Here is a 19740-nt window from a genome sequence, read left to right on the forward strand (position 1 = left end):
CCATATTTTCAGTTGCATCGTATTTATTTACTCTTTGTTTCAAACTCCTGTGTCTACTATGTCATTCAAATCTGAGATGTCTATTTGTCAGCTGTGTACAAAGGGGACGGTTAGGAGGTGAATATAGGGTATGCATCGTATTGTTCTTCTTTAAGTTTATGTGTAAATCAGTGCCTGTTTGTATGAGAAAGGAAAACTTTAACCCTAAGGGTACTTAGCATGAAATAGCATTTCTAAAACCTCTTTCAAATAAAACTAAGCACATTAATTACCCTAGAAAATTGACAGCAGAACTAAATAACTATGACTCATTCAACTTCCCCCACACCAGCTTATGGATAAATCCAACCTGAGGGGGAATGTCAGATTAAAAATCATGGGGAGTAGTGTTGTCTATTATAAAAAGACCAAGAGTTATTGACTTCAAAGGAAATAGACATTCCCCTTGAGGAAGCCATATCTGCACTAGTAACTTTGCAAATACAGTAAGGTTAAAATTTAATGTATTTTAGGTGATATATTTTTTAATCATGTTAGATATTAATTATGTATTAAACAAAACATAACCCATATTATTAACAAAATATATTAAATACAATTCTATAAAAAATTCTAACAAAATTTTTTTAAAACAGATAATAACAAATATGACATGGTTTAGAATTAAAAGGAAGCTTTATATGAAACACATGTTTTCCAAATTTGAAAAAGTTATTCTGGAAATTGGTAAATATATAGAAAGAATAGTATAATGAAATCCTATACACTATCGCCTATGGTTTGAAAGCATTTGACACTTTATTTTGGTAACTGTGCCCAGAGAAAAATCATAGAAAGCTTATTTTGAAAGTGGATGATGTAAAAAAAACAATTATGCCTTTAAAATAGTCTTAGAGTTGCCGTGTGGCTCAGCAGAAACGCATCCGACTAGGATCCATGAGGATGCAGGTTCCACCCCCCGGGCTTGCTCAGTGGGTTAAGGATCCTGTGTTGCCGTGAGCTGTGGTGTAGGTCGCAGACACGGCTTAGATCCCTCCTTGTGGTGGCTCTGGCATAGGCCAGCGGCTACAGCTCCGATTCGACCCCTAGCCTGGGAACTTCCATTTGCTGTGGGTACAGCACTAAGATGCGAAAAACAAACAAACAAAAAGCAAATAAACAAACGGAGTTCCAGTCGTGGCACAGTGGTTAACGAATACGACTATCCAACTAGGAACCATGAGGTTGCGGGTTCAGTCCCTGCCCTTGTTCAGTGGGTTAATGATCCGGCGTTGCCGTGAGCTGTGGTGTAGGTTGCAGACGCGGCTCGGATCCTGCGTTGCTGTGGCTCTGGTGTAGGCCAGTGGCTACGGCTCCGATTGGACCCCTAGCCTGGGAACCTCCATATGCCGCGGGAGCGGCCCAAGAAACAGCAAAAAGACAAAAAATAAAATAAAATAAAATAAAATAAAATATTAAAATAAAATAAAATAGTCTTAAAAGTTTTCTCAGTATCCCCATTTATTAAATTTACTGTGTTTTATACTAAGTACTATTCTCAAACCAGAAATATATAACCATGATTTTAAAAATATAATTTTTAAAATTTTTTTGCAAAGCCCCAAAAGTCTGGAGAAGTGTCAGTTAAGGGGTGGCATTATGAAGTCAAATAGACAGGTGGTATCTAAAAATCTGGGGAAGAATAGGAGGGCCCGCACTTCATGGAAACTATTTCTGTAGTCAAGAGTCATAGGAATGAGAAAATACCAAGATGTGCCATATTCTAATTTAAAATATATAGACAATATAATTTTGCTATTAATAGCACCTGAACACCTATAGAAGTTCATAGGATATAAAGGATTAGTATTCATATGGCCAGAATCAAATAAATCATGGATTCCTTAGGCTCCATCATGACACTTGAAACTGACAATGTTTTTTGTTTTGTTTTGTTTTTTGCTTTTTAGGGCCACACCTGCAGCATATGGAAGTTCCGGGGCTAGGGGTCAAATTGGAGCTCCATCTGCCAGCCTACACCACAGCCACAGCAATACGGGATCCAAGCCATGTCTGCAACCTACACCACAGCTCACAGCAACCCACTGAGCGAGAGATCAAACCCTCATCCTCAAGGATCCTAGTTGGGTTTGTTAACTGCTGAGCCATGAAGGGAACTCCCTGAAATGTTTTTTAAGTTATAAAAAAACTTTAGAACTCAAGCTGTGCTTATAATTATTATCCTTTGATTTCTAGGAACTAATTTTTGAAATACACACATACATGTGTGCGCACAAGCGCATGCGTGTGTGTGTGGGGGTGTCTCTTCAAAGGAACAAACATGTGAAGCTACTTATCTGGAACTGTCGAGTGTGAAAGTGCTATCAGGATGAAAACTGCCACCAGCTGCTGCTAAGAAGCTGTCATCAGTCAGCATTTTGGGACTCTTCCAAACCTAACTTGCTGGGCAGTGCAAAGCAATGGGTGTTCTGTTTATGCCACAATTCTTAAGAGTTGAGAAAGTAGCAATTAGTGGGAAAACTGTATAGCTGCTGTTTGTACTGGACGATGTCCAGCTGAGTATCTTGTCTAGATAGTGGTTACTTTCTTAATATTTGAAAGCTCTGTCTTGCTACAGATTGTTGTTAGGACCCAAGATCATCAGTAAAATGACAGAACAGTTCCATCTGTTCTATTCCCTATAAATTAGTCCAGCTGATTTGATTTATCTATTATAGCCTTACCTGAGGATACACCACTGGCTTTGGGATCATTTTTGAAATTTCTTGATAGGACATAAATACCATAACTGTTTATAAAAGGGACAATGAAATATAGCCTTCTTTATAATGGCGGGGCAGCACTAATCTTTGATAATAACACTTTTGAAGCCAAGGCATTTTATGGTTTTGCAGGAAGAAATAATAGAAGGTGTTGAAGAAGATTTTTAGTGGTAGTGCAGTTTGGAAAAGTATCCGAATTCTCCTACCTGAACAGAAAACACTCATTTGATGCGAGGAAGCTGAAAACTAAATAAAAGAATACACGTCTTTAAAATTTCTACTTTGTAATCAGTTTGGACTCAGTAATGTGTTCCTGTAACTTAAAAAGAAATCTAGCTCAGAGGTCTTTGACAGCTTGGACTATGGCTTGCTCACTCTATGTGTGTACCCTCTCTGGGTAACTGGTTTGCTTTCTTCCTTCTGCTGTTAAATTGCACACAGTGATTGTTGGGCTGGTTACTCTGCCACAGACACATGAAGCTTCATCTTTTTTCTTTATACTACTGCAAGTAAAAACCTGGAGGGCTCAATTACTGTAGATGCCTCTCTTCTCTAATAGCAACATCACTACTGAGATGCTAAATTCTTATTACCAAGAATGGAATTTTATTTTATTTGTTTCTAAAATAAATCCTTTAAAATCAAGGGTGAATTTGCCTTGGAAAATATGTCATTGTTGTCTACTGCCATGAAAATAATGAAGTAAAAGGGAAGCTTAAGTTTTAAATGGGGTTTTGCTTTTTATTAAATAACTAATATAACCCTGAATAATTTATTCTACATTATTTCAGTTATACTAAGTAACAGCATTTCCTTAACTTTGGAAATTGAAGGCCTGATTCTATTACACAGCTCATCTGTAAAGATCCTTACTCAGTGATGACTCAGAAGCCACGATAGAAAAAAATTGCTTAAGTACTACAATTATGAACTAAGTTAAAAGTTATTGGCTAAAAATTATGAACTTAGATGAAAAACTTTTAATTTCATCTCTTGGTATTTATTTTAACCCATTATTAGATACATACAATCCATACATATTATGGGTTATGCTTAATCTCACTTACAGGTAAACTCAATGCATAGATATTTAACTTAAAAAATGGGGAGAAAAAATGGATAGAGAAATGACATAATTTAAAGTCTTACACTTAGGAAACCTTATACTAGTATAATGATTAAAAATATGGGCTATAGGTTTTGGAAACCTGTGTTCATCTTTTGATTCTACTGCTTAAAACTAGTGTGACCTATTTAAGTGTCCATTAACAGATGAATGGATAAAGAAGGTGTGGTATGCTGGTATGTGCTTGTGTGAGTGCATGCATATGTGCGCACATACACACACAGACACACACACCCTGGAATATTTCTCTTTTTTTTTGGCCATGCTTGTGGCATGTGGATGTTCCTAGGCCAGAGAATGAACATGCACTACAGTAGGGAACCAAGCTGCTGCAGTGACATCACTCGATCCTTAATGCACTGTGCCTCAGAAGATCTCCCAGAATATTACTCAGCCAAAAAAAAGAATAAAATTCTGCCATTTGCAACAATGTAGATGGACCAAGAGAACATTATGATTAGTGAAATAAGTCAGAGAACGACAAATACTGTATGTTATCACTTACATGTGGAATCTAAAAAATAAAACAAAATAAAATAGCGAATATAGCAAAAAAGAAACAGACACAGATATAAGAGAACAAACTAGTGGTTACCAGTAGGGAGTTAGGGGGAATGAAGGGGCAGGAGGGAGAAGGGGATGGAGAGGTAGAAATTACCATGTATAAAATGAATAAGTTACAAGGATGTATTTTACAGCATAGAGAAATATAGCCTTTCTGTTATAATAACTTTAAAATGGAATATAATCTATAAAAATATTGAATCACAAAGTTGTATACCTGGAAGAAATATAATATTGTAAATCAACTATAATTCAATTAAAAAAAACTAGTGTGACCTATTTAGCTGCTCTAATCACTCTGTGCCTCAGTTTCTTCATCTTTAAAATTAATACAGATTAAGGAAGATAATGCCTGCAAAACACTTGGCACAGAGTAAATACATGTTAGCTCACATTGTTGCTTGGAGGTGGAACAGCACGTGCTTTAGTTACTTCTAAAGTGTTTCAGGATCTAGTTGTGTTACTGACAGAAATGATGCTTAAACTGGCTTCATTAAATATGACAAATGCCCACACAACAGAGTTGAATAAAGACCTGAATATGATATTGTGCATACTAAAAGATTTTGTTAATTGGAAAAATATACACTCACGTGGTCTGGAAGAGAATGGAGAGCTTTAGATTTTATTCCTACAAAGTGCTTTAAGACTAGTATGATTGAGTTATTAGATCACGGCAGTTGAGCACTATAATTTTTTTTTTCTCTTTAGGACCGCAGTTACAGCACATGGAAGTTCCTAGGCTAGGGGTCGAATAGGAGCTGCAGCTGCTGGCCTACACCACAGCCACAGCAATGCCAGATCCGAGCCTTATCTGTAAACTGTGTCCTGGCTTGCAGCAATGCCAGATCCTTAACCTACTGACTGAGGCTAGGGATCAAACCCACATTCCTCATTGATATTAGCTGGGGTCTTAACCTGCTGATCCACAAATGGGAAACCCCTCTAAATTTTTTTTTTCATGAATGTTTATATAACCAGGTTTTTTAAAAATCTAAGGATCTAGAATATTTTAAAAATTTTAAAAATAGTCCTCCAAGCCAGCCAGCTCAGATTTTGACTTTATAACAAATATTCACCAAATAGTATTATTTGATGACTTGACAATCCCAGAATCCATTAACCACAAAAGAATTCCAATGTAGGTACAACGGGGAATATTTAATATGATTATGTGCTTACAATTTTGTTATGGAAGTGTTGGGGAAATTCAAAATTAACAGAAACTAATGGTCAAATTCACAAAAACATATTCTTGGATGTTCCTTTGTGGTACAGTGGGTTAAGGATCTTGCGTTGCTGTAGCTGTGGTGCAGGTCACAAATGCAGTGCAGTTTGATCCCTGGCCCAGGAACTTCCATATGCATGAGTGCAGCCAAAAACTTCAAAAAATATATCATTCCTGAAAAAGATAAGCAATATGTGTATGCTTGGTTAACTTAAAGGGAGCAAAAAATTGTCAGGCTATCAAAATAGTGAATGGTAAGGCAGTTGATAAACATGTTCTGTCACATCACAATCCTACAGTTTTCAAACAAACATTCAAACTCAAATGAGACAAAACAAGAATTAACAAAGATGGGAATCATGCTTATCATCTCTTCAGTGTAATTAAAGGATTACCATTACTGTCAACACCAACAATTTTTTGGTAACACTTAATTTCCCAGTGTTACACTAAAGAATGTCTCTTATGTCCAAGAGCATTTGAAGAAATCAGTCCTCAACCGTGTTCCCAAGGGGCATCACCCACACAGTAATTTGAGCACTATAAGCTTAGCACTGTGCTATATACTGTGGAGGATGGAGATGGCAGCTGAGTATCATTCTTATCTTCAAAGAATTCATACTTTGGTAAGGAAGGCAAGCTTATGGATAGTCCAAACAATACATGATACAAGGTAATGCATAAATCAAGTTAGTGCATTAAGATAGCAGTGATCCATTTGCAAAGTAGATTAAGGTTGGAATATGAAATGATTTTGAGTGAAACTTCTAGCCCGTGGCCTGTGCAAAATTAGGAACTAGTTACCTTTAATAATTTTCCATCTCTCCTGTGAGCTTTCTTTCCATTGCTGGTGGAATAGATATTTCCAGAGTCGCTTGTGGTTTGAAGGAACTGCCTACTACTTACTTTCCACATACTCTGAACACACTTCCCAATAGGGTGTACCTCACTGAATCTCCCATTGGCTTTGTGTGGAACTTCAAATTCAAATGGTACCTGGAGGGAACAGTGCCTTGGGCACTGACAATAATACCTTCACCTTCCCCTTAACTCTCAATGGAGTGTAAATGATGACTTGGGATCCTATCTGTAAAAGCCTACCCTCCCTGTGGTGCATGATTAATAAATGCTAAGTGGTGCGTTTCTGAGTAGAAATTCCATAAGGATTGCAGAAGGGAAGATTAAAGACTCTATAAAGTCGTAGATTCTCTTCTATTCATGTTTCACCAAATGATACCATTAGCTTATTTCCACGAAATAGAATGGAGTCATTCTTTTTTTGGGGGGAGTCACATTTTAAAATATAAATATAGTTAACATACAATATTACATTAGCTTCAGGAATACTACATAGTAATTTGACATTTATATGTGTTACAAAATGATCACCATGATAAGTCTAGGGACCATCTGTCCCAGAGCAAAGTTATTACAATATTATTGATCATATTCCTTATGCTGTACATTACATACACATGGCTTATTTATTTTATAATTGGGGGTTTGTACCTCTTAGTCTCCTTGACCTACTTCATCTCCCCCCCACCCCTCCAGCAAACACTCATTTGTTCTCTCTATGAATCTGTTTTCATTTTAATTTTTTAAACTTTTTTAGATTCTACATATAAGTAAGATAACACACTATTTGTCTTTGTCTGACTTATTTCTCTTAGCATAATACCCTCGGGGTCCAACCATGTTGCTGCAAATGGAAGGATTTCATTTTTTTTCATGCTTGAGTGGTATTCCATTGTGTATACACACCACATCTTCTTTATCCATTATCCTCAATGGACACTTAAATTATTTCCTTATCTTGGGTACTGTAAATAATTTTGCAATGAACTTCAGGGTACATGTATATTTTCAAATTAGTGTTTTGTTTGTTTTTTTTTTTTTTGCTATTTCTTGGGCCGCTTCCGTGGCATGTGGAGGTTCCCAGGCTAGGGGTCTGATCGGAGCTGTAGCCGCTGGCCTACGCCAGAGCCACAGCAACGCAGGATCCGAGCCGCGTCTGCAACCTACACCACAGCTCATGGCAACGCCGGATCGTTAACCCACTGAGCAAGGGCAGGGACCGAACCAGCAACCTCATGGTTCCTAGTCGGATTCGTTAACCACTGCGCCACGACGGGAACTCCCGAATTAGTGTTTTAATTTTCTTCAGATAAATACCTAGAAGAGGAATTGCTAAATCCCAGGAAGTCATTCCTGATTTATCCCTCTATCCCCCTGTCCTCCCAATTGAATCAGTTACCAAATTCTGTCAATCTTTTCTCAAAAGTGTCTTTTAGAAGTCCACACACATCATTTTCTGTTTATCACTGCCTATACAGCAGCTGAAAATTTAAGTTTATTTGTGAGATATTAAGCTCCATGAAAGCATGGATCCTTTCTAATTTACTCCCATCCTTGTATCTCTATTGTGTGACATATAGTACAATTGACCCTTGAATAAAATGGGTGTTAGGGGGCTTCTGAGCCATTGAAAATCCATGTATAACTTATAGTTGGCCCCCTACATACTCAGTTCATCCACATCTGCAAATTCAACCAATTGAAGATCAAATAGTACATATTTATTGAAAAAAATCTGTGTATAAGTGGACCTGTGAAGTTCAAATCTGTGTTGTTCAAGGGTCAATTGTAATTATTCAATATATCTGATCAACAAATAAAGTTATAAGTTGCACTCGATTTTAAATCTTTATAAGATTTGGACAGAAATTAAAGGAAAATAATAAAATACAGAAAAAGGATAAAAGAAAGAATTAATATGTCTTACTTATAGGTCAAAAATAAGATTAACTAGAGCTGAAGGTAGATTTTGGAAAGTAAATGGTAAATAACTTTCCATAGTAGGCATGGAGTCAGATTACAGAGGCAATAGAGTTTGTGCTTGTTGGTAGGAAAGTGGAGATTTTTAAAGCAGGATAGCAATAAACTGGAAGCAGAACTTAAATATGTGCAAGTTGAAGCAAAATGCCAGTATTAATTCAGATGTGATATGGTAAGGACCCAGATCTGGGAGGTAACAATAGAGAATATAAGGGAAAGGTCTAGGGAGAGAAAAAAAATATTTTAAAGAAAAAGAACATGCACCAGGATAAGTGAATGTGTGGTATGGATATAACTCTCTTCTTCACATATTTTAATGACTAGTTCTATACCCATATTCACTCTGTAAAAGAATTTCCAGATCCATTTAATTTATAGTTATTTTCAGTAACACCTATGTACTATAGAAAATAAAACATGAAAAAAGTGCTTTAAACCAGTATCTCAAACTCAGCACTACTGACATTTTGCTTTGGATAATTTTTTGTGGTAGGAGTTACCCTGTCCATTGTGGGATGTTTAGATGTTCCTTCTCCTCTACCCATTCCCTAGCACCAGCTTACCCAGTTGTGACAACCCCAAATGTCTTTAGACATTGCTAAATGTCCCATGGGGGTGGAGAGGGAAGGGAAATATTTCCTTCACTGGAGAACCACTGCTCTAAAAAATATAGTCTTATAAAGTACATAATGTTATCATTATAAATATTGCATATTTTCATTCCACTTTAGAAAGTGCCATCTTTATTAAGGAAAAAAACACATCTAATTTTAAATGTAATTATTTCATTATTATTATTATTTTGTTTTGGCCACACCAGCAGCACATGGAAGTTCCCAGGCTAGAGATTGAACCTGCGCCACAGCAGCAACCAAGCTGCTGCAGTGACAACATCGGATCTTTAAACAACTGTGCTATGAGAGAATCCCTGTAAACATTTTAAGACATTTTTAAAATGAAAGGAGTAAATCTTTAAATGTACTTACATTGAGCTCTAAAACTATTCCAAGGCAATCAACCAGCAATGACACAAGTGTGGCTACAGTAATGATAGCCACTGTTATGATAATGTGGAGAACTGATGAAAGATTCCCACTGAAAAACACATTGGCAATTACCTGCCAAATATAAACAGATTATTTAGAAAGTGATTCTCAGAGTTTGCAGAACTTATTAAAAGAGTATTTTATATTTTAGTAATTAGGACTGTATAAAATACTACCAACAAGGCAATCAATCAAATCTTAAGCCATATGAATGAATGTTCTAACTTTTCCAAAGTATTTACACATAGACACACACACACATATCAATAATAAGTATTTCTGTTCAACTATTAGGCAGTAGATTACTTTATAGACTCAGAACATGGCATACTAATGTGTGAATAAATATATTTCTCAAGTGTAAGAAAGACCTTGGGAAGTTACCTTATCTTATAAGGTTACCACTAACACAAACTACAGATGCTGTTTAGATTATTTCAATAACTTTTTTTTTGTCTTTTTGCCTTTTCCAGGGCTGTTCCTGCAGCATATGGAGGTTCCCAGGCTAGGGGTCTAATCGGAGCTGTAGCCGCCAGCCTACGCCAGAGCCACCATAACTTGGGATCCGAGCCACGTCTGCCACCCGCACCACAGCTCATGGCAACGCCAGATCCTTAACCCACTGAGCAAGGCCAGGGATCAAACCTCCAGCTTCATGGTTCCTAGTTGGATTCGTTAACCACTGAGCCATGACGGGAACTCCTTGAATAACTTCTAAGAAAGGAGTTACCATAATATATTTTAATAATAATGGATATGTAATATTCTTTATTAATAGGAAATTAATTTCATATATCTAAATCCTATTTCATATAAGCTAAGTATTTTATCTTGCCATTCCTCAATAAAAATGGAGAAGAATTGATTATCATTTTCCATTGAAAGTCAGACTAGGGAAATGATCAGCAGTTACCTATTTAATGTGTTCCACACAGTGTTATGGTTTGCTAGGAGAAAAGGTCTGGGAGATGATTCCTATTCTCAAGAATTAACATCCTAATTGAAGAGATCCAACCAATCTAATGAGACAGTGATCAATTTTTGACAGAATAAAAAAGAGCAAATTTAGAATTAGAAGGTGATTTAGGTATCTAGATCTGTCTCCCTGAGAGTAATCAGCTTTGCAGCATTCCTGAAATGTACTCATCCTACCTTGGTTTGATGCAGAGCTTGAAACATGGGTGTGATTTAGAGATCTATAGACGGAGGAAACTGTGAAAAAGAGCAAAGAGATAAGAACAGAAAAGGTAACTATGGGAGACAAGGAGGTGATAGCTTGATATGGCGGAACCATGAGACAAGAACTGGAAATGGTAGGAGAGGGTCAGATGCTGGAGGATCTCAGTGTAGCCAACTCCTGTGATAGAGTAACATTCCCCCATCCAGTGGATATACCATAACTCTGTGAATAATCACTTTTACTCATTTATGGTTTTACAGTTGGTAATGTCCTTCCCAGTATTATCTCATTTAAAGTTCATACCTATAGATGCCTCTAAGATAGGACTATAATAGTGGAAAATCAGTGTGGCAAGCTAGTGAAAGATATTTACTAGGGGTAAACAGGATTTGTGCCATCCTTGTACATGGCTGGCTACTTTACCTTTGAATAGAAATGACTTTGATTATCCTGGGAGTTCCTGTCATGGCTCAGCAGTTAAAGAACCCTACTAGTATCCATGAAGACATGAGGTCAATCCCTGGCCTTGCTCAGTGGGTTAAGGATCTGGCATTGCCATGAGCTGTGGTGTAGGTTGCAGACACACTTCAGATCTGGCATTGCTGTTGTGGCATAGGCCAACAGGTGTAGCTCTGATTCAACCCCTAGCCTAGGAACTTCCATATGCCAAAGGCACAGCCCTAAAAAGACAAAAAAATAAAAAAATAAAAAATAAAAAAAAGAAAGAAAAAAAGAAAAATGACTTTGATTACCTTTATGCCAAGTGTTTATTGTGTTATTGTGTGTGTGTGCGTGTGTGCGCGCGCTGGCTCACAGAAAAGAGAGAAAGGAAAAGGAAGTGAATGGGTGAGGTATATACAAAGTTCCTCTATCTAGTTCTAGCATAGCAGAAATCTTGATTTACTTCATCTTCCTGTCACGATAGCTAGAAAGGAAACACAAGTTCTAAGTACTGAAGGCATAAGCTGTGCAGGTGGAATGACTCAGACCATAAGCAGTTCACCAGAAACCACAGGAGAATGTACCATCTGTTATTGCTGATCTAGAAATCAGATTTGAACCTAAAGTACTGGGCAGAAGCTAAAATAAAACCATTTCCTGCATCCCACAGCCAGCAAAATTTTTAGGGGATCTTAGATTTTCAAAATGTTGATGAAGTTCAGTCTACTTCTCCCTGTGTTCAAGAGGAGAGTTAGCCTGTGAGTTATACATTTGTAAGGCAAGTCCTAATGGTAAAGGATATGCATAGGGCAGAACATGTCCTTATTCCTTTTCCCTATGCAGATCCTTATGCCCAGAATTGGCATGAGGTAAGCACTAGTCTGCCTCTAGAAGCTTGCCCATTAGTTAGTGTATTTGAAGCGCTATAGGCATTTTGCCTCACACATTAGACCCATTGATATGGTGCACTGTGTAAACTGCCTCTAGGAATAGATCCTAAGACTAAGCCTTTTCAGTGTGATTCCTGAAAGAACCACTATGAAACAGGATCATATTTTTCTGCTGACTGGTACAGTGGATTTTTAGCTTATTGCATAAGATATTCCTGACAAGCCATGTTATCCAATTTTACACAAAAAGAATTAGTTCTCTTTTCAGACTTCCTCCACAAATCCAGGTGGACTTTGTAAGTGAAATATATCTACATATAGACACAGATACAAACAAGTAATATACTCTCTATCCTTTTATATGGAATTTATTTATATGAACATAAACATGTATAAAACATAAATAAATATAGATGAAATATATCTGTAAACTATGGTTTAAATTGAGTTTTGGTTTCTTGTGAAAAATCAGATATATTAGTTTTTTAAAAACAATAAAACTGATCAGAATCTGTCCTATGATGTCTTGAATACATGCTGAATTATAAAACATCTTAGCAAAAAGACAATTTTGTAAAACATGTTTTAAACCTTAGTACTTAATTTCTTTGTAAGAATGCTTTTTTAAAAAATCTTGGTTTGACTTTATTAAAGGCTGGCATTCAGTTTGGAATGCAGTTGAATAAATATTTATACTTATGTAAATATAAACTTAACTACCAAACACTATTCTCAAATCCACTCTTGAAAAAATATCTTGTAAACATCTGAATATAAATTTATCTTTAAACTCATTAAGAGAAAATTTTATAAATTACATTACTTGTGCACCTAGAAATTTGCAAAATCAAATTATTTATAAATATTCCTAAGTTAATGTAGTAGAGCGATCACCTATGTAAAGTGTTGGAAAGAAACTGTGCTTACCTCTCTAGTCACAAAGCATTCAATCGGGTATGTCAAAATGACAGTGATGCCATAACAAAACCTTCCAAATGTCACCAGGTCATCATTTCTACAATAATTTTCAAATAAGTCTCCTAGGAAAATAATGTAAAATAGATTTATTTAATAGCTACTGGGTCTTTGGGATAAATAATTACTGACGGATATTAAAATTAACACACGTTCCGCTTGAAAGTGAATTCATCACTAAAAGTTTTTCTCTTACTCTCATTGTTTGTTTTTAATTGAGTAGCCTAAAATTTGTATCGACTTCTGAAAAATACTTTATCCATTGTCTTCTTACTCACACCAGAATCAACTCCTTAAATTCTTGTGCACTGGCTTTATAATCTTGCTTCTGGTCTTTGTTTCTGGTAAGCAAGTGATTTCATTATTAAAAAAAAAAAGTCTGTTAAAATAAACAAATTTCCTTTTGAAATGTTATTCTTAGATCAAGGACAATCCTGAAAGGAAGAGTAGACCAGTACATGTGGGGAGTAGAATTTCCTGCATATCATGCTATAGAGTTTAATCATAAACTCAGTACCACAGCAAGGAATCCCAAACATATCTTCTGTACTATCTGATGAACCCGAGTGTAAATGCACTAATTCAGAACAGTGAAGATACAGTTATTTCACAGGCAAAGTATTGTATTTAATTAATTCCAACTAAATGATAATTAATTAATTCCAACTAAATGATAGACTATATATGTATATATACATAGACTATATATATATATGTATATATACATACACTATATATATATATATACATATATATATATATATACACCTTGAGCCAATTTTTATTTAGAGACTAATATTTTCTTAGACACTTATGAGGAAATACAGGGATCTAATGAGGATACAGACATCATTCAGCCAAAATTTCCCAGTATAGAAACAAAAAATACTTGAGATTGTTTATTTCCTAAATGTAACATGCTAACATCTTAAAAATGGTGGTCACATTTTTCAATTAGACTGAATAGAAAATAAAATAAAAGTTACACACTACTGCACTGTTTGGAAAGGAAGCAAAAAAAAAATAATACTTCTGTACTTTTTTTCATTAAAAGACTAAACAACCTGCCTCTTCCCAAGACTTATTTTAAGTGATTCTTTTCCCCTCCCCCTATTAATTGGAATAAATGTTCATTATTTTCTAGTGTCTCTTCTGGGCAGGAGATTAAACCACAAAACAGTAGTGGTAGAGACCTGCTTCAAGGTTGATCAAAAGGGTTCCAACATTGAGAAAAAAGGACTGAAGCTCCCTGTTCACTAACCTCCACTAAAAATGTCTTGAACATCTTCAAAAGTCACCAGGAAATTCGAGAACAATCTAGAGTTCTTACTGACTCATAAACTAGAATTTATGTAATGAAAGGGAAAAGAAGCATGCAGTTTGCATAAACAAAATTAGATTTGCCTAAGGGAAAATAGCCTGAAGAAACAAAGTCAGCTTATTCTAGCTTGAGTCTAAATGTATTTTAGGGAATTATAGCTAGGAAAAAATAAGACAACCAAAACCAAAACCAACCTGTCAGCTTTGTTATATAAAGACTTAATTATATTTGAACAATTACTACTGATAAAAACACCAGGAAGGTGTGACTAAGTAAAAGGATTTATGTCCTACAGAAAAAGTATTTAAAAGGTTCTGTACAGACTGGAGCCTATGGGCCATTCTATCTTTGCAATCTATGTAACAATATGGATATGGCAATGTTTGGAAAATTTTTTCCTTTTTTTTGGCTTTTTAGGGCCACACCTGTGGCATATGGAGGTTCCCAGGCTAGGGGTCCAAACGGAATTGTAGCCCCTGCCCTAAGCCACAGCCACAGCAATGCCAGATCTGAGCCACGTCTTCGACCAACACCACAGCTCACAGCACTACTGGATCCTTAACCCACTGAGCGAGGCTAAGGGTCAAACATGCAACCTCATGGTTTCTTGTTGGATTTATTTCCACTGTGCCACAATGGGAACTCCCGGAAACAATTTTTATCAAGACTTTTTTTTTTTTTTTTGGCTTTTCAGGGCCGCACGTACGGCACATGGAGGTTCCCAGGCTAGGGTCTAATTGGAGAGCTGTAGCTGCCAGCCTACACCACAGCCTATGGCAATGCTGGATCCTTAACCCACTGAGCAAGGCCAGGGATCAAACCTGCAACTTCATGGTTCCTAGTAGGATTCGTTAACCACTGAGACACAACAGGAACTCCTTATCGAGACTTTCAAAGTCACTTCATTACTGGCCTCAAATAGCACACACATGTATCATATTCGTATATATATAATTTTTTTCTTAGGGCCACACCTGTGGCATATGGAAGTTCCTGGGCTAAGGACTGAATAACAGCTGCAGCTGCCAGCCTATACCACAGCCACAGCAACACAGAATCTGAGCTGTGTCTGTGACCTACACCACCCCTCAGGGTAACATGGGATCCTTAACCCACTGAGCAAGGACAGGGACCTAACCTGCGCCCTAATGGATATTAGTTGGGTTCGTTACTGCTGAGCCACAATGGGAAATTCTGTATTGTATTTTGTGTGTGTGTGTCTTTTTTGTTTTTTTAGGGCTGCACCTGCGGCATACAGAGGTACCTAGGCAAGGGGTCTAATCTGAGCTGTAGCCATAGGCCTCCATCACAGCCACAGCAACGCTAGATCCGAGCCATGTCTGCAGCCTACACCACAGCTCACAGCAACGCCAGATCCTTAACCCACTGAGTGAGGCCAGAGATGGAACCCGCATCCTCATGGACACTAGTCAGATTCATTTCCACTGAACCACAATGGGAACTCCCTGTATTGTACTTTTGATGGCACTGGAATTATGTTATTTATCACTCTTTTTGAAGCCATCTTTATTTCTTGAGAAAGCCCTCCCTATAATCACAGGCACCTGTAACCTCCATTTGGAACAATGCACTGCCAATACAAGAGTACCTCAATGTCATTTGGAAAGTAAGCTAAGAAGAACTAGAGGCTAAGAGACAGCTTTTAATGGGTCATATGTGACTAAAATGGGGTAGACAGCAAGGTGAAACAGAAAGAAAATGAGGCTGCAAGTTAGAAGACCTGTTTGTCACCAGCCAGCTTGGGCAAGTTACTTCACCTCTTTGTGTTTTAAGCAGGGGGTAAAACTAGTTATTCCACTTACTTTCTTGGGGTTGTCTGAAGGTCAAATGAGAAAATAGACCTGCAAAAGCTGTGAAATGCATGAATCACAGCACTTAGCAGGCTGTCAGAATACGCTATCACACTACATAGGTGAGTGAAGGTAAGGGTCAAGGACGTAAAAGAGATGACCACTCAGTTGCTGGGCTGAATGAACAGTAGAAAAAGAAATAAACTCAGTGTGGGGCAGTGGGGTGAGAGTGGGAGCATGGAGGGAAGGGACTGGTTTTGTGGGAAAGATGATGTTTTGTGTTAAGGCAAGAGTGGAACGACTAAGTAGAAATGTCCTGCAGGCAAGTGGCTGGAGATGAAAAGAACAATCTGGACTGGAGTTAAAACAATGAAAATCCTCAGAGAATTTGTTAAGAGAAAAGAAGCCCACTTGCCTGAGCCAGTTAATGGGGGTAGAGGAGAGGGGAGAGGAGAAAGCAAAGACAAGACAAATCACTCAGAGACACACACAAAAAAAAAAAAATCAAGGGAGTGAATGATGGTATGGTAGTGCTTTTTTCCCTGCAAGAGGAAAGCAAGAATGTTCAGAACTGTTAAGGGATTCAGAGAGGTCCATGAGACTCAGAACCAAGAAGAAGACTGTTAGCTTTGAAGAGTGGGAGGGCATTAGTGTCTTTGATGGTGAAACTGCAGTGGACTAGTAGAGAGGAAAGCCAGAATTCTTGTGCTTTGAAGTGAAAGTGTGAAAGGAGAGAGAATGGACTGCAGAAAAAAGCTTAGCAGTTCAAAAAGGAGAAAATCAGGAAAATTAGGAGAAGCAGGAATGTAGAGGAGGGAAGGAGTTCTACTTTGAAATAGAATATTGGGTATAATTGTACTTAAAGTGAGAAGTGAAAGCACCACTCCACATGAACACGAAACTATAGCAAGACCAAATCTCTTATTTTACCTTGGGTGAAGCCAGTAAATGTCAGGTATCCACATGTAGCAAAGAGAATACTGATAAATACAGAAATCAATGTGGACACATGGATGATGTGGGACCACTTAGTTACTGTGGGTTCTTCCAAAGAACCATAAACTAAGAAGCAGTTATGGTGGCAAATAAATGCTGCAATACAAGAAAAAAAAAAAAGGCATTATTTAAAGCAAGCACCAAGGTTCTCTTTTTACTTCTGAAAATTCAGAGATGTATGCTACTTTGAAATAAGAATGAACTGAAATTCAAATATGCTAATTTACTAGATATGTCAGAAATAATCTTCCTAATAGCTGAAGGAATGAAAAATTTCACTCACATTAGGCTTATGTGATCTCTTCATGTCACTCTTGATATAAACCAGGCCTATCCAACTTCCTCTCCTATTTTCCATTTCCTAGTGGCCGTTCTAATCTTAAAGGAAATCTAAACACCACCATATTTTCAGTCTAGGGCTTCCCTTCCCATCTGGGATACAACAGAATAGCTTTAGACATCACTGGCCAATTCATAACACATTGTGTGCAAGGTTTTGAAGAACTCCATAACACTTGATAGATTTCAAGTTAAGAAACAAGACTTTAATGAATTCTTAGCATGAGAAAGAGACTTGTCCAAATTGAAGCAAATTTTAGTGATGAGTGAGGAAAGTTTGAGCCTAGTTTTATGTTGGCACAAACCAGATCATATGCTGCTAATAGGAAGTATGAAACTTAGGACATCTGCTTTCCAGACACAAATATGAAACATAAGTACTTTTTTTTTATTGTGCAGAAGGCTCCATATTGAGAAAGGGCCTTTGAAACCATGTACTCACCAAACGACATCACACCAACAGCCTGAATGGCATTGGGCTTTGCAAATATCCAGGCATCTTCTGTTTTTGGTCTAGAAGAAAAATCAGCTAATTTGATGAATGATTAAACAAATGCAAGTATAAGCACATAAGAGAACAATAAATGATGTGCAATATGAATTGAATACCTTTAGGTTAGAAATTAATAAGGGGAGTTCCTGTTGTGGCTCAGGGGTAACGAACCCATATAGTATCCATGAAGATGTGGATTCCATCCCTGGCCTTGCTCAGTGGGTCGGGTATCCGGCATTGCCCTGAACTGTGGTGTAGGTCACAGACATAGCTCCAGTTGGGTGTTTCTGGGGCTGTGGTGTAGGCAGGTAGCTGTAGCTCCAGTTGGACCCCTTGCCAGGAAACTTCCATACGCCACAGGTGTGGCCCTAAAAAAGACAAAAAAAATTAATAAGGGAGCCCTTTTGAATCTTTTTTAATTATAAATTAAAATATCAGGAATATCGACATTATCTGTTAATCCCAGTCCTCCAAAATGCATGCCAAATACTTGGAAAGACTCTAGTTGTACATATTTAAAACTGACTACTTAATTTTGTGACTTTATTTGCTTATTGATTTGTTGATAACAACAAAATTTGTTATACACTCACCATTTGAGATACTCATTAACGGAGAGACAAAAATTAATAATGCAATGTTCTTCCTCAAATAATCAATGCTGCCCTTTATTTTTCTTTAATTCATTCTTCCAGGCCCATCCTACCTAAATGCAATTGGCACTACACTTTATTGAGAAGGTGGACTTGAACTAATATTAATTGAAGAGGTATTTAACTATGTTCCAGGAAACATCCTATGCTATCTCACTCTTCACAACAGCACTTAAGTATTATTATCATCCATTTAATGCATTAGGAAAGTCAAGCTCTGGGTGGTGACATATCTTGTCAAGCTTCTGCAAATAAGAAGTAAAGAAGTTGAGATTTGTCTCTATGGTCTGTCCCTCTTTTCTGTACTGAACTGTCAGTTGCCTCAAATTCCCATCTGTGGACACACTTCTCAAAGAGGTTTTGGAAATACATACACTTTAAATAGCTTGAATAAGCCTCTCTCTTAGTGGAATTAAAATATTTGCCAACCTGTCTATAGACAGGGATGGGTTTCCTTGAGTAATTGTGAAGAATAGAGGCTCCAAGTTCAGACAGCTTCTGTGTTGGTCTTCTGGCCCCATCCACTTACTAGCTGTGTGCTCTAAGGCTAATTATTTAACTTTTCTGTGTTTCAGTTTCGATATCTATAAAATGGGGATAATAATAATAGTACCTAATTCATCGAGTTATTGTGTAAATTAAATGAAAAAAAATTGTCAAACTTTGGAATAGAATCAAGCATAGAGTAAGGGTTCAATAAATGGTCACTAGTATTATCAGCTTATGTATTGATATTATATTATCCAGTGTTAAGTAATAGAAGGTAGCAAAATGTCCAAAAGTATGGCCAGCTTCTCTGAAAAGTAAAGGCTTGAGCGAGACCCAAAATGACATATGAAGATAGAAGAGGGAGACAGGGAAGAAAGGATTGGTGTAAACCTATCTATTTCTTAAGTTGCTCTTCATTCTCAGTGTAGACACAAAAAAGTCTCATTTGTTTTGTCAAAGTTAGTGGGATTTATGTCTTTTATCATTTCTTTCCGTATTTGAAATGAACAGTTACAGACACAAAGGAAATGAATAGCCTACAAGAGAGGCCTCCTGCTGTTAACAAGGCTTGTTCATATTCCCATAGTT

At 37.0% G+C, this 19740-nt stretch overlaps 1 protein-coding gene across 4 annotated transcripts in view; it reads right to left on the minus strand.

Moving 5' to 3' along the window:
* The window catches only part of SLC38A11 (solute carrier family 38 member 11), a 147889-nt gene that overhangs the window by 2143 nt on the left and 126006 nt on the right, over nucleotides 1–19740 (minus strand). For 3 of the 4 annotated variants that reach the window (XM_047772764.1, XM_047772762.1, XM_047772761.1), the window contains 4 exons: nucleotides 17960–18030; nucleotides 17113–17274; nucleotides 13003–13115; nucleotides 9505–9636 (listed from right to left, as the gene is read on the minus strand). In XM_047772764.1, the coding sequence (XP_047628720.1) occupies nucleotides 9505–9636; nucleotides 13003–13115; nucleotides 17113–17274; nucleotides 17960–18030 (478 nt within the window). The remainder of the gene's footprint in view (nucleotides 1–9504; nucleotides 9637–13002; nucleotides 13116–17112; nucleotides 17275–17959; nucleotides 18031–19740) is intronic. The other variant, XM_047772763.1, reaches the window with a different exon arrangement.

This window comes from Phacochoerus africanus, chromosome 3, assembly GCF_016906955.1.
Source record: "Phacochoerus africanus isolate WHEZ1 chromosome 3, ROS_Pafr_v1, whole genome shotgun sequence".
NCBI classification, from domain to species: domain Eukaryota; kingdom Metazoa; phylum Chordata; class Mammalia; order Artiodactyla; family Suidae; genus Phacochoerus; species Phacochoerus africanus.